Here is a 24,383-nt window from a genome sequence, read left to right as displayed (position 1 = left end):
GTGTGTGTATATTCTTCCAGCTTATTTTCTGGTGGAGTGAGCAAAAATTCAATTGTTTGTTTGCTGCTGCTGGGAAATCGGATCCTGACAGGCAAGGGAGGAGGGTTCAAGTGCATGTTGATACAGTGCAGCAGGGGTGGAAGAGTTGGGGTTTTTCTGTTTTTTAAATTGAAATTACGGGAAATTGGCGGGTAATGAGACCCGTGCGTGGGCGTCATCCCCTCTGGCACATCCGGACACACATTTTCATTCTCATTTCATATTTTTTCTTATTTTATTGTTACAATTGGAATGGTTTGAAAAGCCTATTATCACGATCCGTTTTTCTCGGGAATGTTGACGTCATTTAAGCGGGGGGATGACGACCAAATAAAAACAGCTGCAGCACAGACTGTGAATGTGTAAACAGGGTCTTGTATAAAAGGAGAAAAAAGAAGTCAGGAGCCATATAAAGGGTCAGATGTGCACGATCGAGTGTAATCTACTACAGTGCCCGGTGTTGAGAGTTAGAAGAAGAAGAAGATGGAGAAAGAAACAAATAGGATCGGACGAGAATGATTCATCGAGTCTAGACGAGATTGGGATTCATCATCTTGTACGCAACTTTTACCCCAGTCGACCAATGACCTTACGAATAAGTGCTAAAGACTTGTGTGCTGCTGCTGCAGTCTGTTTATGTGCTTACTGCGTTTTTCCCAACTTAAACGGGAACGGCGGGAGAGTCGATCGACACGGACATCTGTCATTATATCGTGATGTGAAAATCAGGTTTTCCCTTAATGTTTGATCGTTACAAGCAGCGACGTTGCCAATTTAACACACACAAACCTTGTTTCCGGTTCAGGGAAATTGGAGGGCCTAAAGCTTTCCACCTATTCCTATAGCTAGGGAATATAAAAACACACGTTAAAATGTTGAGGCTGTCACTCTAAACTGCCTCGGAAGGTGGTAGCTCCTCTTGTTGTTGTTGTAGTGGTAGCTGCTGCTCCTACCACCACCTAAACACGGGTGGTAGCAGCGGCTGACCGCACCAGGTGAAAAGTTGTCCCCCTTTCCCCTCCACAAGATACCGGTAATGAATGTCACCCGTTAGACGTATTTAAATTAACATTAGTCAAAAGCTTTTTTCTTCTTATTTTTTCTCCGACTGACAAAGTTATTTCAAAACCTCAAGGGGAGAGACCGCAAATTCCCCTCTTTCGTCTTAATTGTTGCGTAATCGTATTTTCTACTTTCTGGAGGTGTGTTGGTTGGTTGGAGTAGTAGTAGTAGTGGTGGTGTAGTATAGTAAATGGATTCACTGATTGAATGGGTGTGGTTGATGTTTGTTTCTTTTTCGCTTCTCCTCCTTCTCCTCCTTCTTCTGTGTGTATCCGTCCGTGTGTTGCCAGAGCCCTCCCGCGCTCGTTCTTCTTCTTCTGTTTGCTTCCCCCACTCTGCTGCTGCTGCGTTCATACCGTTCCTTCGTACTACACAACACCACCCCTCCTGAAGCTCCTAGGAGCTTTATTGCAGTTGTCATTCAGATTCCCTCCAGAACACACACACGTTTCCGGTAGGGCAGCAAACCGCAACAACAACAACAATGGCGGAATAATTTAGTATCGATAGTTAAAAAACAAAAGAAAAGGGCCAAGGCTTCGATTGTTGTGTGTAAAATCAAAAGAGATTGGGTTTCACATTTTATTTGTTAAAATTTTTTATTTCTTTTCGGGTGGAACGAGAGACGGGGGAAAAAAGAAAAAGAAAGAAAAAGATTTGTCGTTCATGAATGAATGAGCTCGTTGGCTCAAAGTCAATAAAAGTCTGCTGGACCCCCGACTATTGTTAGTTGTTTGTTGATGAATGGCGTTCTAATATTTATTCGTAGCACTTTCCATTTTTATGTTATACATGTCTCTCTCTGAAAGTTCTAAAGGGTGGAGAGAGGAAAAAATCAAATTTTATTGGGGTGTGTGTGTGTGTGTAATGCTGCTTTCTTTTCTGTAATGTCGTAACGTGCCGTGGCATTGAATCAAGTCGTTACCCTCGCACACGATTGGAGTTTGGAGTTTGGGGGGAGGCGTGAATTTCACGACACCATAGAGTCGCCAAGCTATCGGTGGAGGGGAATTTAGTTTAATTTGCTTGAACTGACATTATGACTTGAATTTAGTATTCAGATGACTGAAAATAGCTTATGGCGCCATGGAAACTACCTTGGAAATGCTTTCAAGATTGCTGATTGGTGGAGGAGGTCCTGAAATGATTGATGGAGAAGAGGACAAAATCCCCAGCCCAGAAATCCTCAGCGCTCCTTTTGTGATCACTCACAATAAAGGATCGGTTAGTTAACTTCGTTAAGAATCGAAATAATTAAGCATTATTAATTAAAAATGTACTCGTCTATAGATCACTAGAATTCAAATGGGTGAAGAATGAGCCTTTGTGGATCGTCAACATCGAGAAAGGCATCGCCAGCCAGTGGCAATTGGATATCACAGGTGTCCGTCATGAAGGCCCTTCTGTTAACTGGGATGCTATTTGGGAAGGTCAAAGCGCAACTTTCACCGTCTCTGAGGTATTCTACTAAACCCATTTAGACTATATCGTGTAGAAATTTTGCTTAAATCAATGTCGTTTATAGGACTCCTTGAGTGGTGACTGCAGCACTATCTACGACATTGAACGCCTTCCCTGGGCTCAGGTCTACACAATGGAGGCCTACAAAATGGGCTCTTGGGACGCCGTTTGCCAGGGCAAGCCCGTCTACAAAATTGTCAAGACCAAGGACTTCAACCGCTGCAGACTTCCGAGATTCGTGTTGATCTTCCCCTCAACGGCAAATTATGCACTTGTAATGCTTTACTATGAATCTATGATGCCCTCTTAGTGGCTTTGTTATGAACCATTTTAGTATAGTTAACTGGCAATGTCAGATGCAGTTTATAGAAACCCCTCAAAACAATCAAGACCTCAAAACGCAAAATGTGTATAAATGGTTTGCTTTTGTTTTTGACGTGAAAATATAAAATATTGGGCAATGCATATGTACAAAATACTTTGGTTAGTGTTTAATAATAGTTAGTCTAACTCTAAGGATTACACTAAGGATTACAAATGCTTGCAAGTTGCAAGTCTTCGTCGTGTATCTACGCGTTAGTTACGCGCTAGTTTGTAAAGAAAAATAATTGGGAAACAGACTAAATCTTTTGAAAATTATGTTTATTTAATCAATACTGCGTAAATCAGATGAGAATTTCAATGCGAGTGATTTTGTTTATCGACATTTCAGTGTCGGCGGATGAATTTCCGCCTGGAATTCACCGGGGTCCGGGACTTGTTCAAGAGTAATATCTGTTGGAATGCGTAAGCAAACACACAATAGGTGGCAGCACAAACGGGAGTGGTGGCAGCACAAGCGGGAGTTCTCTCGGCCTTCTACCTTGACTGTGCAGTGCTCTCCTTTGTCTCTTTCTCTTTCTCTCCGTCTGCTAAAACGCGCGGTCATGCGTTAACTTGTCTCCCCGTTTTTGTATCAAGAAATCTGGCCTAAAGTTATTCTATCTGTGTTCCAAACCTCATTGTATCGAGACTCTTGAGTTATTCTTTTTGTTCATCCGAGTTAATCTGACTCAGGTAATTATCTCTGTAATTATGTCTCATGTATTGCATATTCTATGTACACATTTCGACATGCATTGATGAGATGTACTTTGCCTGTACGGTACATACAGAAGCCTCTGTTTATTCAATACAGAATAAACACTAGTTAAACCCTTGTCTATTCTCTACAATATCCACGAACAGAGGCTGTGACACATAACTTGAACCGTCAGCCGGCAGCTGTGGATTTTGCAGCTCCTTATTCTGGTCGATTAATTCTTCGATTTCTGTTAATTCCAAAATAATCGAAGATTCCGATTTCAATAAAGACACCACGTTGGTCTCTGTTTTCAACATCTAGGGCCAACCAGGTTGAATTCCTTCAGTGGAGTGAATGATTTGAGGTTTTCCTGATTGTCCCTCAGCGACTTTCCCAGGGGCGATCCTATAAGGATTTGTCACTTCCTTTTTTATTTCAGTTTATGCAAGTGGCTTGCATTCGGGTTTCGGTTCCATTACGTTAACGGGAGTAGATAGGTTGAGTATGATTTCGGTCCATACATCCGTCAACTCCACTGGTTGCCGCATCACAACTGGGTCCCTTTGTGGTGGAAAAGGAATAAAACCTTGTTCGGCGTTCGATAGTACTCCAGATGGCGGAATTAATCCAGAAGACGAAAGAAGTATGGTACTGAAATTCCCATAGTAGACACGTTCCTTAACAGGTGTCGGTTTCAATTTCACAGTCTGGTATTGGCATGACAGTGGTGGTTGAGACAGTGAGTTGTCTGGTTGCGGGGTCTTGTGTATCGGGTTCGTAATCAACCACGAAGAAACCATCGAGATCAGTGCTGCAAAACACATTTTGTGAGTTTGTTAAATTGCAGATCAATTTTCGAATAATGTAGAGGGCAGCGGTGACCTTTATAAAGCCTAGGCCGATTCGGCTTTCGCGCTTCGCAGCAGTCATTTTGCATGGAATTTTGATTTTCCAAAATTCAAATCAAACGTTATGAAATACAATTTTACTTTTTCTTAAACCTTATGACATTACACACATATTTCAAGCAAGTGACAATGAAATAAAATTACAGAAATAATTAAAAAACCCATTATAGAAATGGAAATCGATAGATGCTGGCTGTGGCTGGCAACTGCAGATAGCAAAATTACTTGCTCCTTTATGCCCTCTTACTTCATTCTCAAGAAGTTTTGAAATTGAGTATGAAAAAAAAATTAATCCTAGAAAATGGGCGTTTTTTTTAAATTACGCAGTTCATTTCTGCTTTCCAAATTATCTTTAATTAGAATTAGCCTAAGATACCTATACCTATTTCATTGAATTGATCAACAAAATGTTCCAATACACAATACATGGGGATCTATTACGCAAAAGGGGATCGGCAGATATGGCGGAACGTTATTGAATTAGATGGAATTATATTTTCGAATATATTTCGATCACTCTTAATTAAAAACTTGATTTCTTTTTTTAAACGCATTTGTAATATAATAATGTTTCAGAATAACTAAAGTTTAATGACATAACATTCTACAATTTTAAAATAAATTCGAATAACTGACCAGAAACGGCTGTTGCGAGTGTGAATCGGCGATGGAAGGCTATATGTAAGGGACCCCCCCCCCCCCCCAAGGTAGTTTTTCTCTAAGGTTTACAACTACCAAAATGTCAAATCTAGTTGTTCATACTTGTTGGCACTATTGGGTAACTAAAATGTCCAAGCGGTTTGGTTCGGCAGTTGAGCAGTTATTTTATGACAAGGAAGAAGAATTATGGGTCGATACCGACATGGATGTATGGGTGAATATGTCTCCTGGATTAATATTAACAGATAAAGAGGCAAGAGCCTATTTTGCTAAAACGTAGCCCGCCAGTCATATATGGATTTGATGATTTGAGCTCTGATGAGGACCATCTTCGCCGAACTAACGAAGCCGTGCAGTTTACTTTAACGGAGACATTTTTTTTGCCTTTTTCTTCGAAATTCAATACAACCATTTCAAATATCAAATATCAATATCATTTATTTTCGTGTATCAGAGTATATGACCCGCATAAAGCTAGAATATGATTAACTGTTTGAGCTGTACAGGCTATGGCTATAATAGTTCTTTTGATGTTCTGGTCATCATGCTGTGTTGTTGTGCATCAGGACAATGTTGTGGTCAGGCTGTGGTCCACTTCCTTTCGTTTTTTCACTATTTATTTAGTCACAATTCCTTTTTCTCAGTGGCCTATTAATAAGGTTTAGGTTTGGTTTCCTCTAATAAATTTTTTTTCTGTTTGAATCAGAAGTTAAGTTTTTTCTCATTAGAATCAGTGCGATATTCTCTGAACCATATTGAGCTGTGCTTCAAGCCTTTAAGTATACTGCAGAATTTTACCCGTGCCCTTGCTGTATTTTAGGGTTTCTTTTCCAATGCTAGACTTCTTCATCACACGCGTCGCATATGTCTTATGTCTCGCGGTGGTGTACTTACGTCCTGCGTAACAGTGAAGGCTCGTTTTTCAGCATTGAAAACCTGGCTGATTTTTCTGCATGGCCAACTGCCAACGAATTGGGATTGGACTACCTGGGGACTACTTCGCTGCGATTGAGTTACGTTTTAAACATCAACACAGCTATAATAAAAATTACAAAGATGATAAAAGACTTCGACTTTCTCTGAATTTCATACTGAAAAATGAAAAAAACTACTTCGATATCGATCCGATAGTGGGCAGTTTGCGAGGTGCGTTCGCAAACCGGGTAGGGTACGCGTCATGCACTACCACTATTGGATTTTAAAAACACGATCATTTTCCATTTTCAGCTGTCACTTAATGCTACTTTTAAGTAACATTAAACAGACTGATTTTTAAAAAGCAGTTTGCAGTTTGAAAAAAATATCGCTATATTTCGTCATCGGCGATGAAAACGCTACTATCGATCAATACTGATTTTGAAATCTATCGCTCGATAATCTCTAGAACAAAACATTTTATTCCCAATGACTATTTCATCGTTCATCGCGGTGATATTAACAAGCCTGGTTATGAATGATAGGATTAAAACTGTTTGATAATACCTTTTCTTGTTCATTGGCTTTTTGAATTTCTTTCCGTTTGCTTTCATGAATTTTAATCTTTTTATGGATGATTTTTTCATTATTAATCTCCCTTTCTTTGTTTCCCACATTCCTGCCTTTAATGAATGTTCCTAAAGAGAAACAATTTGTAGTCAACTAGAAATTTTACAAGTCTGAATTTTTTTCACTTACTGCACTAAAACTTAGAGGATTGTGTATGATCTCACAACACAGGTTTAAGGTAACTGAATCACGTTTCTTGTATTGAATTTTTGGTCCAAGATATTGATAATTTCTAGTCAACAGACCACTTGCCTCATAAAACTTCTTGTTGATTTAGCCTCAGAGAGTTAATCTTGCATTAAACGATCCAATTGAGTTTTTCCAGTTAAATGGGAAGCTAAACCGCTAAACCAACTTCTTCGGGCGTTAAAATCACTAGAATAGGAGTAGTAAATATATTTGAATTGAAACTCATAACAAAAATTACTTTTGAAGAGATTCTTTCAACGTTAATGGTGAAACTAGCTAAACTGAAAACGTGACTAGTACGAAAGAGGTTCAAATGAGCTTTTTATACTCTTTGTATTTTCTTTACAGGAATTCAAGTACAGGATTTACAGGAGTCTCTTTTAAATCGAAGTAAAATGGTTTTAGTTCTTACATTTAAAAAAATGTTTTACTGGGCTCCACTCCTGGAAAGGAGTCACACCGGAATGTATTACCGAGAATTAAACGGAAGCAGAAAAGATAAGCAAGTTGTTTGACAGAAATTGGTACAGTAAGAAATAAACGAGATGCGGTTGACAAAAGATGGTAGTTAAAAAAAAGACTAGCATGGGGGAGAGGGGGCAGTTGGGACCTCCTGGCCTCCGTGCGGTCGGATGATCCTGCCTGGCATGGTAGGACCTTCAAGGCCACGCAAAAGCGGCCGCAGATTTAGCTTTCGGCAAACACATCAGCCGTTTGTGGGCCCCAGCTCCGCGTTTTGACAAGATTGGGGTTGAGAGTAATGGGGCTGGATTAACTGGGGGGGAGATGGGGAGGTGGAGTGCTGGATCATAGATGACTGGATCGGTGCAGGCGCTTGGTGGCGGAGACGAACGACCTCAAATTGTTCCACAGCGAGGGATCGGCCAAAATGAACGAGAGAGTTGGCGGCCATCCGCACTGTGACCGTGTGACGACATGCATTTGGAGATGAGGGACTTGCGCTGATTCGCGTAGAGCCGGAAGAAAAATTTAAAGAATGGGAGTATTTTTTGTCGTCATCGCCGAATGCACAGCTGGGAAATGGTCTGAGTTTGAGTTTGTGGAGATGAGAGTTAAGCATGCAGTGACCTGTTAAAACTTGGGTGACAGGGCGCTTTAAAACAGTTGGGTTTTGGGTTTAGATGGTTCGGCTGAGGGGAAAAAAAGTTTCGTGGTGGCGCACTTTGGAGAGGTAGCCCACTCTGACCGCCAGCGATCCCATAGCAACTGGCTGATTAAAGTTTTGGTCTTAGCTTTAGATTTTGGTTGTTGGGGATGTTGCTCTGAAAGAGTTCGCTCTTGCTGGGAGGGGGGGGGGATAGGGCAAAAGCTGATCCCAAGGAGGAACTGGAGCTCCGGAGACACTCCGCACTGGATCAATTTTTGATAGATTATTGACGAGGCTGATTTGGCGGAAGCTGCTCAGATTGACATTTGATGACTTGCTTTGTTTGCCATGACCACTACTTTCACCGCCTTTCACTCGGTTGGGAAATACTGGAGAGAGATTCAGTCGTTAAAAATAGAGATCATTTGGGACTTTACTTCCCAAAAGCAGCATTTAATGAGGGCCATCGAAAGCCCGTCCTTGCCGGCGGCTGCATTTTGGTTGAACAAGTCGATTGCTGCCTAATTTTTCCCGGCCTGACACTGCTGGAACTGTTGATTCGGTAAGTTAAGGCCCCAATAGAGCAAAGGTGACATTATTAATCACTGCGAAGTGAGCTGGGAGAGACGAATGGTCGTCTGGGAAGAAGTGGCGGGCACATTCCTCCAGAAGAGTGAGGACACCGCTAGGCCGTCAATTGTGATCGATGGTGGCATGGCGATGCTATTTGCGACTTTTAGAGCAGAGAAAAGGTTTGACCCACGAGATTTGATTCGCAAAACTGCTGTCAGGATTTCTTTTTTTACTTGCGTAATCCTCTTTGAAACAACGACTTTGCCTGGACAAAATGTTTACTATTTTCGGCCGTTTTGTCGCGGGACCACGTTTCCATGGCCCGCTTGGTATCAAAACACAGGGCGCCCAGATCGTTCTGATTTTCACCATGGCATCAGGTGGGTACGGTACTTGGCAGAAGGAGACTTAGCACTGCATGCAGGGACAGTCATGGTGTTTACAAGAGCTTTTATCTGACTTCTGCTGTAGACGTGGAAGGTGGCCACACATTTGGGCCCAGCTTAGAAACAAAATACTCTTTTAGGCGCGTCGTGTCGAAACGGGAGATGTGCGGTGCCTTTTTACTCGATGTTTTGTCGCGTGGAAACAGTACTGATGGACAGGGGGAGCAATCTCAAAGAAAATGTATGGGTGATCCGATAACGATGGGATGGACGAGAACATCCACCGCTGGGCAATGATTTTGTCACCACCCAATGTGATGTCTAAGAAATACGTGCCAGGGGGAGATAAGTTGAGATCGTCTTTCGAGTGATTGAGAATGTGTAGCTTGTTAATCAGGATCTAATGCTCTAATTCGTGGTCCTTTGGATCGGTTTGTGGACTGTTCTAAATTTGTTTTTTTGCGTTTGAGTCAATCGCAATAATTGAGTGCTATGTCAGCAAGTGGGAGAGGCCGCTGGCGAACAGGCCACCAATATCGGGGACGGATGGTCGAAAATATGCTGAAATAAAACGAAAAGTTGCGCCTGTGGCTGTTAAGTCGACTACTGCGATGTGGTATGATGAGTGGACGGACGTGGCTTTGCCCGACTTAGCGAGAGACAGTTTGACCAGGATCGCTGCTCCGTAAGCGTGATTTTGGTTTAAGGCGTGGAAAGCCCAGAAAAACAAAGTTCCCCGGAGGAACGTCAACAAGGGAGGGGGGCGAACTGTTGATGGTTCGCTGTAGAAAGGAGATGTTGATAGACTAAATATCGATGTCGAAAGACTGTTGATATATGCTTACGGTTCCTGTACAAAAACTTTGTCGAAGTTCTTTTCAAGGCTGAACTCCGCTAAAGAGGCTGCAGCTGCTTTCGAATGTCTTGAATTTATTTGAAGGCATCTTAGGGACCTTTGAGGGGGGAGGTTTGCTCTGATTGGGCTCTGATGAGGGGCAAAAGGTAGGTTGCAGTGCATTAGTCACGATCCAGGCTGAGCCGATATTGATGGACCGTTTTCATTTGAATTGTAGAGAATCACCTACTTGGTGCTTCCCGGTACAGTTTGCGCACTTCAGATCGGAGCTGTGGCACTCGCGTGTCTGGTGATCTCCCGCGAACTTTCCACATTTTGGAGCGGAGGAGCGACAGGAAGCTTGAGCTTTGCCATAGCCCTGACAGTTGTAACATTGACGCACTTCTCTGTCAAGCAGAACCTCGACTACCCGGGCTGTGTTGTTAAAAAGATCAATCACTCCATGAGACAGCGCGCGATCCCTAGCCTCACGACAAGTGAAAAAGATTTTAGCGTGACCTCTTGTTGTACCTTCTCTAGCAAAAATTTGCTATACGGAGTCCACTTTCCTCTTAGAGCCAGGTTCCTAAGCATGATTTCATCCTTCATGCTGGTTAGCCGATTGAAATCAAAGACAAGGACTTCTGGGTATAATCTGGATGAGCGGGTGATGGAAGATAAGATGTTTTTGCTGTTCGCACTTTGCTTCGACTCTAATATCGTCTTTGTCCGGTCGTATTCAGCTTCGTTATGAAGTCGCATGAAGATAGTGTCGTTCTTTTGACGGACTGACGATGGGGCCAGTAGCTGAGTCTAGTAGTTCCTTAGAGAGACTTTAGACTTTTGTGAGGGAGACCTTGTCTGAAGGTGCCGAGCCACTGTTGAAATTTTCAACTAGGACTGGGACGGGGTGTCCTATGTGTAAGACAGTCTGTTGTGATGTTCTCTGTTCGGTTGAGGCGGGCCGGCGGGGTTCTTTGCCGATGAACTGACAGGCGGTTGCATTGGCGAAGGCTAGTTTTATTGTGACTATTTCGGCTTGGAGATGGTAATCTGGTCTTACTGAACCTGAATGAATTCTAGGGCAGCTGTCAGCTTTTCGGCGCGACACTCCTTGCTGAGCCCTTCTAAGTTCATTAGGTCTTGGTCTGCTGAAATGCTCGAAATATCGGAGTATTTGCACTTCTTCGGTTGAGTCTCGACGAGGCTACTCCCCCTAAACCTACCGAACAGATGATCGGAAAAAAACAAAGCAGTTGAATTCATTCATAGTAAACTAGACGAACGAAGATAAAAGTATTACCATAAAATTGTTATTGCTTCGCTTTATCTATTGCGTACTCAACCCATCTGATAACACGCTAAATCGTAAACACTTCAATAACAAACGTGAAAAGACGAATCACGAATCGGAAAAGAGCACTTCCCCCCTCTTCTACGGCCGGCCCGTCTATCGGTATTTCTGGATTGGCTACCAGAAGCAATAGGGAAGCTCCTCCTCTCTGAGAGGGCCAAAATTGACTGCTGGAATTGGCTACCAGATTTGGCTGCCGGAATTGGCTACCAGAATTGGCTACCAGAAGCAATAGGGAAGCTCCTCCTCTCTGAGAGGGCCAGAATTGACTTCTGGAATTGGCTACCAGATTTGGCTGCCGGAATTGGCTACCAGAATTGGCTACCAGAAGCAATAGAGAAGCTCCTCCTCTCTGAGAGGGCCAGAATTGACTACTGGAATTGGCTACCAGATTTGGCTGCCGGAATTGGCTACCAGAATTGGCTACCAGAAGCAATAGGGAAGCTCCTCCTCTCTGAGAGGGCCAGAATTGACTTCTGGAATTGGCTACCAGATTTGGCTGCCGAAATTGGCTACCAGAATTGGCTACCAGAAGCAATAGAGAAGCTCCTCCTCTCTGAGAGGGCCAGAATTGACTACTGGAATTGGCTACCAGATTTGGCTGCCGGAATTGGCTACCAGAATTGGCTACCAGAAGGAATAGGGAAGCTCCTCCTCTCTGAGAGGGCCAGAATTGACTACTGCAATTGGCTACCAGATTTGGCTGCCGGAATTGGCTACCAGAATTGGGTACCAGAAGCAATAGGGAAGCTCCTCCGCTCTGAGAGGGCCAGAATTGACTACTGGAATTGGCTACCAGATTTGGCTGCCGGAATTGGCTACCAGAATTGGCTACCAGAAGCAATAGGGAAGCTCCTCCTCTCTGAGAGGGCCAGAATTGACTACTGCAATTGGCTACCAGATTTGGCTGCCGGAATTGGCTACCAGAATTGGCTACCAGAAGCAATAGGGAAGCTCCTCCTCTCTGAGAGGGTCAGTCAGAATTGACTACTGGAATTGGCTACCAGATTTGGCTGCCGGAATTCTGGACAATTGGTACCAGAATATGGGCTACCAAAATTGGTAGCCAATTCTGGCCAATTGGTACCAGAATATTGGCTACCAGAATTGGTAGACAATTCTGGCCAAATTGGTACCAGAATATTGGCTACCAGAATTGGTAGCCAATTCTGGCCAATTGTTACCAGAAAAAAAACTACCAAAATTGGTAGCCAATTCTGGCCAATTGGTACCAGAATATGGGCTACCAGAATTGGCTACCAATTCTGGTAGGCAATTGGCTACCAGAATGTAGCCAATCATGGCCCTCTACGAAGTAGCCAATCCTGGCCTTCTGGTATTTTATCGGGTAATCAACTGAAACCCTTTGTTTATTAGCTGGAATCCTCACTTCAACCGCTCGCAAATCCACCGTTGGCAATTGGAAGGCGCCCCGTAGCCACTCCCGTGTGTGCATACACTCGCCCTTCCAGTACTCTCCGACGCCGGCGCCAGTACTGGATCGACGTCCCCGTCTACATCGCCCTGGACGAGGAGTTGGACGATCAGCAGCTCAACCAGTTCTACATCAATCCACTCTCTTTCATTCGTACAATTGCGGCCGTTTCACTCAAAAGCCCATTCTCCGCCGTACACAAGTTCGTATAGAAATTGTGTTTTCAATTATTTTTGTTTCATTGAAATTTTGTGTGCATTCGATAAAGAATTTTTTTCACCCTTGTGGCTGCAACTGCTAGTGAAATTCATCAAAGCTGGCGGTGGTCCAGTGTGCGAAGAAACCTCATTTTCACTGACGGCTCAACTTCAAGCCATCGACTTACTGCGAGTCTTACTGCCCGAGTGGACCGGCACTGTTTCCAAACAGAAATAATTTCTGATCCAGCTGGTGGACCTTTTAGCTGAGCATGTTTTGCTGACTAAACCAGACGTCGTTTTCGAAATGGCACATTCTGAAAATCGTCCGTCACAGAGTGATGGTATACAACTTTTGCGAAACTTTTGGCGATTCCGACAAAGTTCATTACCGAAACGACGACCACCTGGAAGTTGACGACGATTATAACCACGACGGTCACTAAAACCATTTTCATCTCTGGTTGCATGCCCAGTCCGTTCCCCTTCTCGACGTGCAAGCAATAATATGATTGTCCCATTTGGCATTTCCTATTTCAACATGTGTTCCCCACTCCCCAATTCGATCGACATAACAAGTAAACAACACAATACAATTCTTGACGATTCCTTCTATAAAATATCACGCGTTCCTTTACGCGTTCCTACTCGGTTAGCTTTCTTCAGCCATTCCTCAAATGTGGTATTATCGTCAAGGTCACCGCTGAATTCGGGAATATCTTTTCTGTAATTTACTGCTGCGAGGTTTAGCATTCCAGCTGTTATAGCTGCTGAAAAAGTGCGAAAATCTGCCGGATCAATTCCTCCGGTGGTCCTTGCTGACCAACTTGCCCAGGAGCACCTGGTGGTCCTGGTTGTCCATCTTGCCCCGGCTGGCCATTTTGCCCCGGCTGGCCATCCTGCCCCGGTTCCCGGTGGTCCTTGTTGGCCTGGTGGCCCTTGTTGGCCTGGTGGGCCTTGTTGACCTGGTGGGCCTTGTTGTCCTGGTGGCCCATGGTTGCCCAGTGGTCCTAGTAGTATCGCCCTAGCTTCATCCATTTTTTCGTCTGTTTCTGTCTGTTTAAATGGGTTTTCTTTCTCGACGATTGTCAGGCTTTTGTCGAATACACGGTCTGGTATTGCACTCTTGTCAAATGTATCAAAGAACTCCTTATCGGTTGCAATGAGCTCGCTTTCTAGATTTGCGATTGCGATTGATAGTTAGTCTCCTTTCAGTTTGTGGTTTTTTCCTTATATATTCGAGTTTATGTTTTAGTTCCAAGGTTTTTGTGCTTAATTGTTCCAATCTATTTTTTATCGTGGTTGATCTTTCAGATCTTCAAACACTCACGCCTGCTGATTCCTCTACACTCTCTTGTCTTGAAGGAGATGGCTCAGATTTTGTATTTACCTCCAATTTTGATTGATGTTCGTCGGTCATGTAGGACTTTGAAGCTCTTGTCTTCGTGCTGAGTTTCCCACGTTGTTAGAGTCCACGGCTGATATCCGTCGTCTTGAAGAGTCCACGGTTGATATCCGTTGTCTTGAAGAGTCACTTCGATGGCTCCTTCCAGAATTCTCGAAGGCTCCGCTTCTGGTATGGGTAGATCAACAGAGTGCCTTTGTTACTCTGTTGACGGAGAATTTTGCCGGAAAGAGTCCCTTCGACAACTCTTTCTCGTAATTCTCGTTTGCCTCTCGAACTATGGCCGTGATGATCAACAGAGTGCCTTTGTTACTCTGTTGACGGAGAATTTTGCCGGAAAGAGTCACTTCGACAGCTCTTTCTCAAAATTCTCGTTTGCCTCTGGTCTGCGGACGGGTCTGCGGACGTGATGATGTGTAGTTGTGTGTGTAGACAGACTATGAAACTTTCGCCCAAATTTCAGAGTTCAAACACTTGCTCAAATGGCAGAGTTCATAAACTCACTCAAATGGTAGAGTTAATAAATCCACGCAAATGGCAGAGTCCAAAAACTCGTTCAAATGGCAAAGTTCGAAATGGCTCGTTCACCAATTGTAAGGGCCATTCGAGACCTTACTTTTACTTATACTAAATAACACACAAGTGATCATCAGAGGATGACGCTTATGTATTACACTTTAACACTACACATACAGTACAAGCATACAGTTCACAAGAGACCACAAGAGATAGTTGAGGCTTATATTACCAGAGGCGAGTCCGGAGCGGACTGCCTTCTGGAGGGAAACACGGGGCCTTTTATACTGCCCAAGACGCGTGAGTCATCGTGAGTCATCGTCTGGGTATTTAGGTCACGCCGGTGTTGCCGTTGAACTGTAGACGGTGGTGGACGGAGTTACTGGTAAAGGTCGTGAGTGCATCCGCAATTGAGCGCGTGCACCCGCACTTGAACTGCGCGCGTCCATGGTGCGCGTGCGCGTGCACTGCGTATGAGCGCGGGTTGCGCATGCGCGGGTGTTGCGCATGCGCGCGCAACTGTAGATGCACCGCTATACTTCGCTGGCTGCTCGTGCGCTCCCGTGGCTGGTTCCGGACACTGTACATGACAGATACATATAGTTCAGTCGATCCTTACAGTTGAACGAAGTGATCTTCTTGAAATCTGGAAACTGGTTGAAGTAATTAGCCACATCCGTGTCCTTCAGAAAATGAACTTGACAGCAAGCTGTCAGCTGCACGATCCACTTCCAGGCGGCAGGATAGATTTGTAAGACCAAGGAATAGAAACGCTTCTGGTCTACACCAAAAGCTGCTGGAATAGCTTCAATTGCGGCCGCATTGAATTCGACAGTTATCTCCGGAGCATTTCCTACAGCTGGGAGATGAAACTGCGGTTGATCAGGTGAGTCCGCCCGGATGGAAAGATTGGAGAACTTTTCTCTGTTATAAATCAGCTGAAGGGCGATCGCCAAGCAAATAACACCGGTGGCGGCTCTCTTCTGATTGATGGTGAGTAAATATCGATCAAGTTGTCGATCCATATCTTCTTCGAGTGTAGGACACAGGAAATCATCCTCATCATCCTCAAATGCTGTTCTATCATATTTCTGACGTTGAATCTTGAAGAGAAACGTCGTCACCATGCGACTGAAAAGGATAACATTAAAAATTGAAAAGTTTTCCAATTAAATTAAAACATCCAGAAAGTGGATCTAACAAGTGAAATGAAGCGACTGCTGAGACGAATATGAAACAAATTGTTGGGAAACTTGAAAGTTGAGACATTATGGATTCATTTCTTTCTCCTACTAAAAGTCATATTAAGGCAACGACTTTAGGAATGAATACAGAAACAATCGATAGCAGCATGACGCCAGAGTTATATAGAATCTCTGGTTTCATTACGACGTATGCTAATATTGCAATACTTTAGTGCCATTTTTTAGACATCATAAATTAAACAATTTTTTAAACATATTTTGTAAAGTAAAAACTAAAAGTAAAATTTTTCTTAAATTTTTGTTAAATTTGTAAATGTAATTTTAAAAGAAAAAACTAAATGTAAAATCAAAAGTCTATTTTTAAAAGTTAATTTAAAAAGCAAAAGCTAAATGTTAAAGTAAAAATGAAATGTAAAAACCATTGGCTATTGTTAAAAGATAAATGTTAAACTAAAAACTAAACTTAAAAACTATCGAGTCCGCGAGCTATTCCGCCCCTCCGGTGCTGCCATCTAGCGACCGCTACTGCAAACGCCCATACAGACCTAGAGATCGACGTCTCTTGCTCCCCTCCCTATAGACCGTTGCGCCCTCTACATAAAGAGTGTGCGGAATAGTGCTGTTTAGCCACACTCGCAGTCTGTGAAAACGTAGTCACGTCTGTCACAAAGTCCAAATACTTCATACTCAATTGCTTGACATTTCACGGCTTCTTCAACCAAAAGTTTGCTCTATTATTCCATAGAGTTTGTCATTTCATTGTCATAATATCTCCATCTCATTATGTCTCGAGACATCATTTTTGAGGACTGTCTAACATGTGGATGTTCAGTAGAATTGTCCCTATTGGAAAACCATGTGTCCAATTGGTAATTTACATCATAATAATATATTGAATAAATTCACATCCTAAACTCATTTTCCCACTAGCATAATTCTAAATGAGCGGTCTGTTTCTGAAGTCCAAAGGAGAAAGAAATTAGACGTGGACGTAGACAAAGTGAAACAATATCTAGGCAAACATATAATTTAGTTACGTCTCTATAAACTGGAGAATCCTTCAGGCTAATGCTTTTCAAATTTGTTTGCTACAGATGAGAGAATTCCTACTAAGGAAATTTGTCGTTTGCTTGGAATCTCAAGAAGGACTCTATTTCGAGTCTTAAAAGAAATCAACATTACAGCTAGACAAAAATACACTAAAATTGGAACGAAGAACTTGGAATCATATCTTACCAACACAATCTTCAAAATAAACCCCAAATTTGGTAATTATTGAGATGAATAGTGTATTACATTACATCACAGTCTATACATAGATAATTTTTTCAATAAGGCTATCAAATGTTCAAGGGAGCTACGATCGCAAACAATGTCCTTTTATCAAATAAACGACTTAAAAAGTCCTACCGTTTAATAAGACAACGACAAAATGCCCCTTTAGTGCAACGCATTCATCGGAGAGTGTACAAGGTTCGTGCTCCGCTTTCGCTATGGCACATTGATGGACACCACAAATTAGACCGGTAAATTTTTTGTGATTACCAATTTTTTTCAACTGACTTATTATTTTCCGCGCAAACAACGAACATGTTACTGTTTGCTAACAAAAAATTTTTTCTACAGATACTCATTCATCATCCACGGAGCCATCGACGGATTTTCCCGTTTGATCGTATACATATCATTGGAAAATAATAACTGTTCCGAAACAGTTATTGGATTATTTGAAAAGGGAGATGAGGAATGGGGCTATCCAGCTAGTGTCAGGTAACACAGTTTACCAATGAAGTTAGTTCACCAATTGATACTTTAATTTCGAATTCATAAGTTTTATTTGGGAGGGAAAACGTACTAGTAGCGGATTTCATGATAAACGCTAGAGGAGTGGATAAAAACGCGTTTAGAACTGGAAAGTCTGTACACAATCAGAGAGTAGAGAGGCTCTGGAAAGACGTTATAGAGCGCTGTACTATAACTTTCATGGATATTTTGGGGTATTGAGAGTGTACCTTTCTTCTTATTCTTCTTGTTTCATATTCATTTCTATTTTTACGCTATTTACAGAGAAATGAAAACCGAAGGTGTACTAGACGTCGATTCCAACCTAGATCTTTTCTGTCTGCATATAGTGGCCACGAACCTCAATCAACGGTCCTTACAGACCTTTAAAGACTCATGTAACTGCCATCCACTTCGAACAGAAAATCATCGCTCACCAATGCAACTTTATCACGATGGTTTGCAGCATTTAAAAACCCAGCAAGATAACGGAGCCATATAGAAGGCGAAGTTACTGAGCTGATACAGGTAATATTTCAATAATTCGTAATTCGACTTGTAGTAAGTCTAATAATGTATCCCCGTTTGCAGGGACAGAAATTAAAACCGATTTCGAAGTGGTCTGGTTACAAGGATACCTTCTATCGTTGTGTAATTGATCAATTTGGAGTGAACATTTCCGAAGAGGAACTACTCTGCATTATTGATCTTATTAATCCAGCCACCATTGAAATTTGGAATGTAAAAAAGAAATTCATTCAGCTTAAACAATTTGTTCTCCAAAATTTTGATGATTATAAAAGTAAGTCAACCGAAGACTGAAATAAATGTTGTAATGTACGGCTTGCCGTCACAGATTGCAGCTATTACGGTCTTAGTTACTTTATTTTATTTATAGTTTAATAATAATGGATCCAAGACATTTGATATTCTGATCTCGGAAACAAAATAAAAAAGCGCAATTTCAGTACAGTCGTGTTGATCACTCAAATAATTATATTTCTCAAATAGTTGCTGGGGAATGGCTGTTGTGTTGGAGCATGCTCGAAAGATCTATTTTGTATTGTCAAATAATATATAGAGTTAGGGTCAAATAGCCAGTTCTTTGCTGTCATTCGACAATTTCTTACAGTGACTTTAATACAGGCTATACATCCTGATCGAGGAACGAATTCTCTGATCGATCCCGAATCGGTCGCTCGTTTCTGTAACGTAAGGAGCTAGCCATATTAAAACATTTTAGACTACATAGAAATTGAAAAAAACAGTGATGTTACTTTACTTTTGCGTCATCTTTAAGTTGCGTGTCAATCTAATAGGAGACCATTCCCATAAATAGTGAGAAACCCGTGCACCCAATCTATTGGTCCAACCCAATATGGCTCTTAATGTAACGTTAACTTTTTTCCTAACCTCTTGTTTCCCATAGTAAGGATGCTGTGTGAAACGACGAAATTTGCTGCGAGAAGAATTTTGGGGGTGGGAAATCAGTCTGCAAATTTGACCATCACAGCATCCTTACCATGGGAAACAAGAGGTTGGGAAAAAAGGTTTACGTAGAGGCGGGGCTTCAAGCTTAATCTCTTGCAGTCTTGCTATTTTCTTTCCAAATAATACATCAGTTGAGCTTCAATCGTGAACCGAGTTAGACGCATTGTTTTTACAGAGTTCGTTTATTATTCGTTCAGTTTGTATTAAATATGAATCGAAAGAAACTAGAAAAATTGTTTCAGGATTTTAAAGCTTCCTTAGAAGCAGCATCAGCAAGTGACGACGAGGACACAGTAGATGGTAAGCATTTCGTTTCCGTAATCTTTCATTGAGCCTACATTTAAGATAACATTTCTAAAATAATTCAACGTAGAATGGAAACACAAGTAAATTTAATGTATGTGCTAATCAATGCATTTTAAAATGTTGCCATAGATCCAAAGCCGTCTTCATCTTTCTCTTATTTCCGTCCGTCGGCGAAAAAAAATCCACTTAAGAGGCTCCAAACCAAGAAACTAGAAGGTGATTTGGAGAAGAAAAAAAAGAAGAACAGAAAGAACGTGAAGACGATTTAGAGAAAAAGAAAAAAGAAGAGCGGAAAAAGTTATTCGGAAAAGAAATCAAAGGTTCTATAAAGTTCAACTTTTTATTTGTGGTTTTTAGCAGTGTTCCTTTAGTCACATCATTTAATTTTGCTTAGTTCCAAATTCATTTGAGAAAGATTTGCATTGTCTGGGCAAAAAGTGTCTGAGCGATCCAGTTAGTAAACCGGCTATTACTAAACACCTTGAAAAAGCGGGACTATGGGGTCGTACTACTACGTTTTTAGAAAATGATGACAAGCTATCGGTGAAAAACAAAATTGAACAGTAATTATTATTATTTTTTGTTAATTTTTCAAATTAGCTAAATCGACATTCTAATAACTATTTGAAGGACATTCCCGGAGTTGAAAGGCGGATTTAAAATGTTGAAATGCAACAAAAACGGAAAAAGCTTATTCCCTATAGGAGATGGGCCTCTTGTTGATGGAATAACGCTTAAAGCCGTAACTACTAGAAAGATTTATCTGTGTCCAATTCAGAAGGACATAGATGTGGACGAAGCAAGCTCTTCTGGATCGTCTGGTGAAGAAGATGAGTGCAATGAGGAATGTTTAGTATGTGGAGAGTTAGTTCCGCTAACGTTGTTGACAAGTCATGCTCAAAAATGCACGGTGAAACAAGTTGAGGATGATTGGGACAACTTCAGTACTTATGATAACGATATGAATAATTGGGAACCTCAAGCTTTTTTACCTGCGGAAGGTTATATTTTTTTTATTTCACATTTTTTTCTTTTTCTAAACAATTTCTGTTACCTGTTAATTGTTTAGCTTTGATAAAATTTGAAGAACATCGTGAACGCATAATGGAGTATTCCGATCAAGAGGCCTACTTAAATCTTGAAGAAATATCCAATCGGATTGGTATTACTCGAGGTGCGTATGTAACTGATTTGATGACGGCTTCAAAGAATCCTGTTTTCATGTAAGTGCTATCGTGCTTTCGCATTATGCTATCGCTTAAATTTCAGCCGTTCATTTTTTTAGAGTGAATATAAAAAGACTTCGACGACGGTCGTGACTTTCGTTGGCGAAGATGGAGCAGATGGAGGAGGCTTAAGGAGAAATTTACTGTCGATGGTGATAGATCCTGCCAAGGATGTTTTCTATGTTGACCCTGATCAAGTCGGAATCGACCAGGATGAACTCGATGAGTTATATTTCGCGCTTTCAATTTTTTTGGGTACAGATATTTTCTGAATTTATTAAATTCTTATCTTAATTTCATTTTCTATTTTCAGGTATTTCTATTATCCAAGAAAAACTATTTCCTAAGTTTGTTCTACAAACTTTCAACAATCTAAAATCGCAGTATGGTAGGAACTTCAAATATCATCCGTTGAACCGAGGATTAGCGCTCTTCGATCTGGACAAGGTAATGATTGATTACAAATTTGTTATCTTTTATTGCTTAATTTTATCTTCCGATAGGTGTTTGAAGATAAGAAATTTTCTGCCTTTTTTGCTGACTTTCCAATTACGGTTCAAAACATTTTGGAATCATTGAACTACGACTTCAAGGATGCAAAACTTACTCCAGAACTGAAAATGTGCCATAAGATCTCCTTTACTTTCTTTAATCAATTCTTGAACAACGTCGAGAAGGGCAAAGTTAGTTTACCTACGAGGAAAATGACTTTAACTGACGTTTTTTTTTATTTTATACTGGGTTAAAAACGATCCCACTTGCTTTTGAAGGTTTGAAGTACGATCTCAATTATAAACTTAACGATTCTAAAAACCGATTCCGTCCGATCGCATATACATGTACGGCATGTGCTCAACTCACTCTCCCCATTGTCGAGAAATACGAAGACATGGAGGAAGGGTGGGTTGACGCCGTTCTAAACAATGAGAATGGCTTTGGATTGCTTTAAGCTAAAATGAAGAAATCGGATCGGGATTTTGTCGTAAAGAAACGTATGCTTCGTTCTCTCTTAAAATGTCTGGGCGGATGAAAGAAAATTGGGTACACGTAGGCTACTAATCATTCTTTTGAACGGATGTGATAAACATTGTTTTTGTTTTGTTCCACTATTATGCCCTTTCCAGCACGTTGCGTATCTTTCCTGAGAAATTAAGATCTGATGCGTAATTTCAATTTTTTCCCCCATGTCATTTCAGATATTCATAATCGAAAAATACATAAATGTATTTTTTTTAAACAAGAAATAAAGAAAGCAAATCAGAGCATTCCTTTGTATTCGGTTGTCTTTCATCAATAGATACATTGTTTTATACCACTTTAACTTAAATCCATGTTCAATTCGCTGGATACTCCTGCAGCATTTCCGTGATGTCTGGAGCATGTCTGGAGAAAAGAATCTGAAAAATAATTGGTGTTAGCACATTCATTTCTAAGACGAAAAAATTGAAACAGTAGTTATTTTATTACCTGAAGATCGGGTGATGAACGAATATGCAGAACGAACTCGTTAAGTTGTGGGTTGTTATCCGAATCAGGAAGAAAACGGATATAGATTGATTCAGAAAGTTGAGAAAGTAATAGACGTACTTCTTCATTTGGTGGGCCGAAAGAATCGCTGATTGCTTGTCCTAACCCTGGAACCTGGTTAAGATCAATTCTTTTGCCGATCTCTCCAATACAAAGGAGCGCAAAAATGTGTTGCCAATCAGAATGAGGTCTCTGAGCCTCCTGGAGGAAATTCTGCACCAATGTAAAAGCTTCAGAAACTTGTTGAGTTACAACCAATGAAGCAACAGCCTGAGCGACAGAATGATGAGCAGTATTGTAAAGACCAGGTTTCGACGCCAAATTCATCATAAACATCAACAGATCGCGGTAGCCAAGACAAGATCCTGGGTGGTAAATATTTGTTGCCATCAAAGGATTTCAGTTTAAACTAATGAAAAAAGCATCACTAACCAGGTGCATTAAACTCGACCAATGCCTGTAGAAAATCGAGAAGGGAGCCCAAAGCCACACCTTGAAACAGAGGTTAACGCAAGAGGTTGAAAACTTCAGACAAAATGCCTCAAAATTTCCGTAAATGGCTCCGTGGATGATGAATGAGTAGCTGTAGGAATTCTCTCATCTGTAGCAAAAAAAATTTGAAAAGCATTAGCATGAAGGATTCTCCAGTTTATAAAGACGGAACTAAATGATATGTTTACCTAGTTATTGTTTCACGATGTAATGTAATACACTATTCATCTCAATAATTACCAAATTTGGGGTTTCTTTTGAAGATTTTGTTGGTAAGATATGATTCCAAGTTCTTCGTTCCAATTTTAGTGTATTTTGGTCTAGCTGTAATGTTGATTTCTTTTAAGACTCGAAATAGAGTCCTTCTTGAGATTCCAAGCAAACGACAAATTTCCTTAGTAGCAATTCTCTCATCTGTAGCAAAAAAATTTGAAAAGCATTAGCCTGAAGGATTCTCCAGTTTATAGAGACGTAACTAAATGATATGTTTGTTATGTTTCTAAAAACAAAAACAAAAAACATTAAACTGGGCTTTTTGAAAGAAAATTGCGTTAGGATTTTTTGGAAGATACTGTATTTAAAGCCCTCTCAGGCTGAAGAATACTCGGTAACATATTTTGTTTTTTTTCCTTTGACTTTTGTGGCATTGCAACACTTTTTAATCCACATTTAGACTAAACTTGAAGTTATCAACACGTTCTACAGTTCCTTAGTCAAGAATGAGTTATCAGAGAACTGCGATTACCTATTTGGTCAACATGAATAGTGGGGGGGGGCGAGGTCGGAACTTTTCATCGTACCAAGTTTTTACTCTGACTGGAATACCAACGGGGAAATTGAAGTCTTTCTGATAATTAAGGGATCCTATCAGCTTGTTAAAAAACACAGGGTGTATCGAATTGTGCCGAAATTCCTTACATTTCCAGCATTGGAAAGTCCAATCAGTCAATAAATTCCAATTCTTGTCCATCTAGTTGTGGAAGTGCAAAATTGTTGGCGTCCAAACATTGCATACCTCACCTTTTACGGCAGAAATAGCTTATTCCACTGTGATGCGAAAAGGGAAAATTGCTGTCAAATGTTTAAATATTGTTCAAGGTATTTTTATGATGCTGTGTTTCTTTACATTGGAAAAGTTAAATACTTTGTTTCTACATGAGTAGATGAAGTTAAAATTCAAATGTCGGAAACGGAAGAGACGTGGCTAGTTTGTAGTTTCTTAGTCAAAGGAAAAGTGGCCGAGTTCAGAAGATAGTCGTCCTCTCCACGCTGACCGTTCTCTCTCTTTTCGTGTCTCTGATTTCTGGCTTAAATCAGTTATTCAATCCCTTATATTGTGGTCATTTTCTTTTTTTGTCACCTGATCTTCCGAGTGCTGTTCACTCAGATAATTATTCTGTGTTATTTCCACTTTATGCAGCGTGATTTCTGAACATGTTTGAGAAACTGATTTATTTTATTCTTGTTTGAATTGTTATCACATCTTCTTCTTAATCAAACGATCGAATGCAGCTTTCTTTTATTGCCACTGTATTTGTTTTGTCATTTGTAAATCTGACACTCTTCATTTTCAATTTTCAAGAAATCTTGGCTTTTCAATTCAATCTTATCTTGGCCC

At 41.0% G+C, this 24,383-nt stretch overlaps 3 protein-coding genes across 3 annotated transcripts; all 3 read left to right on the top strand.

The window, feature by feature from the left end:
- The first annotated feature begins 2,187 nt into the window (after window positions 1-2,187).
- On the top strand, window positions 2,188-2,872 carry LOC124322141. Its single transcript, XM_046784264.1, has 3 exons — window positions 2,188-2,325; window positions 2,417-2,560; window positions 2,627-2,872. Exons 1-3 carry the CDS (start codon window positions 2,188-2,190, stop codon window positions 2,870-2,872), a joined length of 528 nt encoding a protein of 175 aa, XP_046640220.1.
- A 13,715-nt stretch (window positions 2,873-16,587) lies between these two features.
- On the top strand, window positions 16,588-18,585 carry LOC124321070. The gene is made up of 8 exons (XM_046783976.1): window positions 16,588-16,810; window positions 16,872-16,957; window positions 17,036-17,209; window positions 17,278-17,467; window positions 17,568-17,711; window positions 17,773-17,938; window positions 18,009-18,251; window positions 18,315-18,585. The coding sequence occupies exons 1-6, from the start codon at window positions 16,725-16,727 to the stop codon at window positions 17,822-17,824; spliced, it is 732 nt and encodes a 243-aa protein (XP_046639932.1). The 5' UTR covers window positions 16,588-16,724; the 3' UTR covers window positions 17,825-17,938; window positions 18,009-18,251; window positions 18,315-18,585.
- Window positions 18,586-19,798: 1,213 nt separating this feature from the next.
- On the top strand, window positions 19,799-21,928 carry LOC124322125. The gene is made up of 7 exons (XM_046784263.1): window positions 19,799-19,840; window positions 19,915-20,083; window positions 20,151-20,521; window positions 20,590-20,743; window positions 20,808-21,001; window positions 21,060-21,193; window positions 21,250-21,928. Exons 3-7 carry the CDS (start codon window positions 20,182-20,184, stop codon window positions 21,490-21,492), a joined length of 1,065 nt encoding a protein of 354 aa, XP_046640219.1. The 5' UTR covers window positions 19,799-19,840; window positions 19,915-20,083; window positions 20,151-20,181; the 3' UTR covers window positions 21,493-21,928.
- The last annotated feature ends 2,455 nt before the right edge of the window (window positions 21,929-24,383 follow it).

The sequence above is a fragment of the Daphnia pulicaria genome, chromosome 1 (genome assembly GCF_021234035.1).
Source record: "Daphnia pulicaria isolate SC F1-1A chromosome 1, SC_F0-13Bv2, whole genome shotgun sequence".
In the NCBI taxonomy this organism is placed as follows: Eukaryota; Metazoa; Arthropoda; class Branchiopoda; order Diplostraca; family Daphniidae; genus Daphnia; species Daphnia pulicaria.
Note: the sequence above shows the minus strand (reverse complement) of the source record. Positions and strands in the feature narration are given on the sequence as shown.

Bases quoted from the DNA above. Each gene is read 5' to 3' on its own strand.
- LOC124321070 (XM_046783976.1), top strand. From the start codon at position 16,725: ATGTCTCGAGACATCATTTTTGAGGACTGTCTAACATGTGGATGTTCA. The intron at 17,210-17,277 runs GTAATTATTGAG...TTTTTCAATAAG, and splicing joins CAAAATAAACCCCAAATTTG to GCTATCAAATGTTCAAGGGA. The intron at 17,712-17,772 runs GTAACACAGTTT...CGAATTCATAAG, and splicing joins GGCTATCCAGCTAGTGTCAG to TTTTATTTGGGAGGGAAAAC.
- LOC124322141 (XM_046784264.1), top strand. From the start codon at position 2,188: ATGGAAACTACCTTGGAAATGCTTTCAAGATTGCTGATTGGTGGAGGA. The intron at 2,326-2,416 runs GTTAGTTAACTT...AAATGGGTGAAG, and splicing joins TCACTCACAATAAAGGATCG to AATGAGCCTTTGTGGATCGT. The intron at 2,561-2,626 runs GTATTCTACTAA...TGTCGTTTATAG, and splicing joins CAACTTTCACCGTCTCTGAG to GACTCCTTGAGTGGTGACTG.
- LOC124322125 (XM_046784263.1), top strand. From the start codon at position 20,182: ATGTTGAAATGCAACAAAAACGGAAAAAGCTTATTCCCTATAGGAGAT. The intron at 20,522-20,589 runs GTTATATTTTTT...TTAATTGTTTAG, and splicing joins AGCTTTTTTACCTGCGGAAG to CTTTGATAAAATTTGAAGAA. The intron at 21,002-21,059 runs GTACAGATATTT...TTCTATTTTCAG, and splicing joins CGCGCTTTCAATTTTTTTGG to GTATTTCTATTATCCAAGAA.